The sequence below is a fragment of the Glycine soja genome, chromosome 9, assembly GCF_004193775.1.
Source record: "Glycine soja cultivar W05 chromosome 9, ASM419377v2, whole genome shotgun sequence".
In the NCBI taxonomy this organism is placed as follows: domain Eukaryota; kingdom Viridiplantae; phylum Streptophyta; class Magnoliopsida; order Fabales; family Fabaceae; genus Glycine; species Glycine soja.
The window spans coordinates 17,491,990-17,496,164 of record NC_041010.1 but is presented as its reverse complement, the minus strand read 5'-3'; the positions used below and the strand labels follow the sequence as shown (position 1 = coordinate 17,496,164).

General features: G+C 26.8%; 1 protein-coding gene across 1 annotated transcript; it reads right to left on the bottom strand.

Moving 5' to 3' along the window:
• Positions 1–290: 290 nt before the first annotated feature.
• On the bottom strand, positions 291–4,175 carry LOC114366963. Its single transcript, XM_028324023.1, has 5 exons — positions 4,131–4,175; positions 3,502–3,639; positions 2,842–2,970; positions 1,277–1,423; positions 291–438 (listed from the first exon to the last, which is right to left on the bottom strand). The coding sequence occupies exons 2-5, from the start codon at positions 3,613–3,615 to the stop codon at positions 331–333; spliced, it is 498 nt and encodes a 165-aa protein (XP_028179824.1). The 5' UTR covers positions 3,616–3,639; positions 4,131–4,175; the 3' UTR covers positions 291–330.

The window sequence follows — 4,175 nt, the reverse complement described above, 5'->3', positions numbered from 1 at the left end:
GTGTAAAAGATAAATTATGCATGCCATTAATCAGATTCATCCAATAGAGAGATGAAACACAAAATTAATTCAAATAAAAGCATACCTAGCCTAACCCAATACCCACAACCATGAAAAGGAACCAATGGATTGAGATCTTTCTAGCAAATTGTTAGACTAACCCAAAAAAAAAAACCATAGCTGAAAGTCATTTCATCCAACATAGAAAGTCAAAATAAATTCATATGAAAATCCTAAATCACATGGAAGTTGTCAACATAGGTATTAAGTAAACTGATGATAATGTTTTTCAGTCGATTTGAACATTATATAATAGTTGATTTTTATTGATTATGATTCGAACATGTGAAGTTGATTGTAATAAGCTTCCGAAAGGAACTCTTCAACAAAAGTTCTCATAACTTCTGCTTTTGCTTTTCTTTGAGCAACAACCATTTCCTGAAAAAATCATGACAAAGAATGAAACATTTAGTGAGGAATATTGTGTTGATTCCAATAGGTATTTTTTTTGTCATCAACATTATTTACTGGAAACATTGACAATAGAAATTAAATTTTTCGGGTTGAATAGTGATAAATTACAATAACCTCTAAAATAAATAAATAAAAAGTTCAATTTCCAGTTCTTTGTTCTTTTCTTTAGCAAAAAACATTTCTCAATATTCCAGGAATTTTTAATAGTAAAAAACATCTGGAAAAGTAAACAAAAATAAAAACATTATAATATAGGAGAATACAAAACATTCAAAATATGCATATTCATATCACTTTCATTAATTATTAGTCATCATTTGTTTGATTATTTTTTTTGCAATATTTAATAACAACATTTTGAATAGCAATGAAAAAGATTCCAAACACCCTGAAGAAGCATACTCATTATAGTTATCATTTTCCAAAAAATGTCCTAGATAGTAAAACTAAAAAGAATATGAAAATCACTAATGATATTGTTTTTCTTGAATACATTGATGGAAAAAATTAAAATATCACATTGAATTGTGATTTAAAATGCCAAACTTTACATGCACCCCATAAATAAAAGAGAACTAAACTTTTCTAATTATGAAAAGAAAAATCACCACTATCTCTAATGCACTCTTTTTTACTTGTTCATGTTGATTGAAAATAATAAAAGGATGTACTACTACTGTTTCTTTAATCACTTTCAGTCCTACTCATGAGCTTGTAGTTGTCAGTAAACTTTAACCAATACTAAAATGTGTTGGAGAATACATTGTTAGCCCTACTTATTTTTTAAAATAAATATACTCACTTCTGTTTCATTTTTGGTTTTGTCATTGCTTTCTTCTTTGGCTTGTGTTTTCACTTTGTGACGTCGAGGAGGACTTCCATATTTCTCGTAATTCTTAATCTCCTTCAAAGACCGACACCGAAAGCATGTCTCCTTATGAATATAAGTCTGCAAAAAAAAAGATAGTAAAATGAGTGATAATAACAAAAGGCAAACGAGAGAAAACTTAAACAAGTTGATATTGCAATTAATTGATTCCTAGCATGATAGATAGGAAAATATAAAATCTGCAAGAAAAAAATAATAAAATGAACCATCATAAGAAAGACCAAACAAGAGAAAACTTGTTAAAAAAGTTGATGTTGCAATTCATTCATTCCTATCACGTTAAATAGGAAAATATAAAATGACAAATAAATGGGAAAGGGGACGGGGTACAATTATGATGATCATAGAAATAGTGTAGCTTTGGATTTTTCATCACACTCCATTTTAAGATATAAAGACCCTTAGCCCTTGGTATTTAAGGGTAAATTTGGACAGATAGAGACTTGTGAAATAAAAATGACATTAACTTATAATGCACTAATTGAGGAATATGGAAGGTAGAACAAATATGCTGTGGTTTGAAAATTATTTGATGACACAAAAACAAGACACCTTTAACCTAATAATCTAACTTACTGAACATTGATTAAAATATACACTTAAGGTAGAATGAATGTTGAGGCGGAAAATGTTTATAGAGATTTTTAGCATAGAGTCATAGTTCTCTATTTGATGCTTTATGCAAAAATGGTTTTTATCAAATCTTTTTTGAGGATACCGGAGAAGAGAAGATGATAGAGAAAGGAGGTAACATTATTGTCTTGGACATTACTTATATATGGAAGGAAAACAATGGGATAAAATTGTGAACCCTATATAATCAACAATCCATTTTTTTTCTCATTTGGAATAATGACAATTATAATTTGTGTGGACATCTTGATCATATTAAGGTTACTACTTTGAATATGGTTTTTTTCCAAAGTAAAGCCTGGACATTGCTTATTGTCTAATTGGTTTATTAACCCTACTACATGAATTGCTTGTTGTTATCTAAATATATAGAATGTTGTTTTCTCTAAGTATGATCTATTTTATTAATATATCATTGATGTATTGATGACATATGCCTATATTTTATACCCGAATGGTCTATAAAAGTATCATATTTTTGTTTTAAAATCACAATGTTTGTACTAGCATTTCAATTTTATCACACAGACTATTGTTGAATATTTTTGTATAAAAACTACTCTTTGTAGTTTGAAAAGAAATACTTTGTAAATATTCAATATATTGCTCAAACTAACTATTTATTGTAAGAAATATATTTAAAAAATAGATCTCTATGTTCACTATGTGTAATATTTACCTATAATATTTAAGAAATAAACAAGTTTGTTAATTTTCCCTCTAGATTTTTTTACATAATAAAACAATTGAATTAATGAATTCACTTATGAAAACCCATCTTATCTTAACTCAAAAAGGAAGAAGATAAATAAACATCAAATTTTCATTTTAATTGGATTACGTACCGTATCGAACCTATTGGCGATCTTTCGTTCTTTGCGTAAAACATACCAATTTTTAATCGATTCAGGTGGCGTTTTAAAGGGTCTTCCTCGTTTTGGCTTTGAATTTTGTGTCGCAGGTGGGGTTTCATTCTAATAACAATAGAAAGATATATAAGTTAAACTTATTGGTAAAAATGTAAATAGAAAGATAAAGTGTGCAATGATATATATATATATACATACACACACACACATACGATTAAAAAAATATATTCATGAAAATCAACACAAAAATTCAAACTATGCAAATACATGATGGACTGTCCTTTTAGGATTCAATTTATCATATGCACAATTGTGTCATAGTCTAGTTGAAATTCTTATATATGTTTGAAAATTGTTAATTGATTAGCTTAATTTAAAATTTATAAGCTATTTAGCCTATAATTTAGTAAAACAAACTTGTTTAACAAACATCTTAATTTGGCCAAATATTTATATAATGAGACAAATAAGTCAAAAGTTAGATCATTTGACATATAAAATAGACACAATTTTTGTTGTTAAAATGTGCAAATTAATGTATGATTAGATGATATATACAAGAAAATTATAATAATGAAAAATTTGAATTATTTTGAAAAAAAAAGAAATTTTAAATTGAAAATTAAATATATATACCTCATTTTTTTGGTTGTTAACAACATCGTCACAACCAATGTCGTAATTAGTAGGATTGCAAATGGATTCTGGTGTTGCGTGTATAGCTTCAACATCATTTAAGGAGTGAGTCATCCTTATTACGGTTTGGAATTCCTCCTACATAAATGTAACATAGACAATGAGATAGTTGAATTATGAAAACTTAATTAAATACATGTACTAAAAAAATTAGAAAGAAAAAATTTGTCTTATGAATTAAAAAGATAGTCTAACATACAATTGATCTCAAACTAAGCATACAATGAATTATAATAAATATAAACTTTTATCGACTTTATCAGATTTTATTCATGTAATTATTTATTCGTAATTAAATATTATATTATACTGTTATATAATCTAACAATTTACATATTAGTTTTACACACATATATATAGAGATATGCAAAGAGAATGAATTAAAACAATATAAAAGATATCCCAAACTTTACAACTATTTATAATCAACTTCAAGAATTTTCAGCATATCATATGTTCCAAAAAAAAATTGTTTTAATATAAGTATATGTTTTAATTAATCAAATATCATATGATCCAAAAAATATTGTTTTAATCCCTAATTCTCTAATTGATTCCCACCCCCTTACCTTGAAGGGTGAAGCGGTACTCCTCTGATTTGCACTCACCTCCGT

Coding starts and splice junctions, on each gene's coding strand:
- LOC114366963 (XM_028324023.1), bottom strand. CDS start 3,615: ATGACTCACTCCTTAAATGATGTTGAAGCTATACACGCAACACCAGAA. Junction 2,971..3,501: donor TTAACAACCAAAAAAATGAG/GTATATATATTT, acceptor TATTGTTATTAG/AATGAAACCCCACCTGCGAC. Junction 1,424..2,841: donor TCGCCAATAGGTTCGATACG/GTACGTAATCCA, acceptor TTTTTTTTGCAG/ACTTATATTCATAAGGAGAC.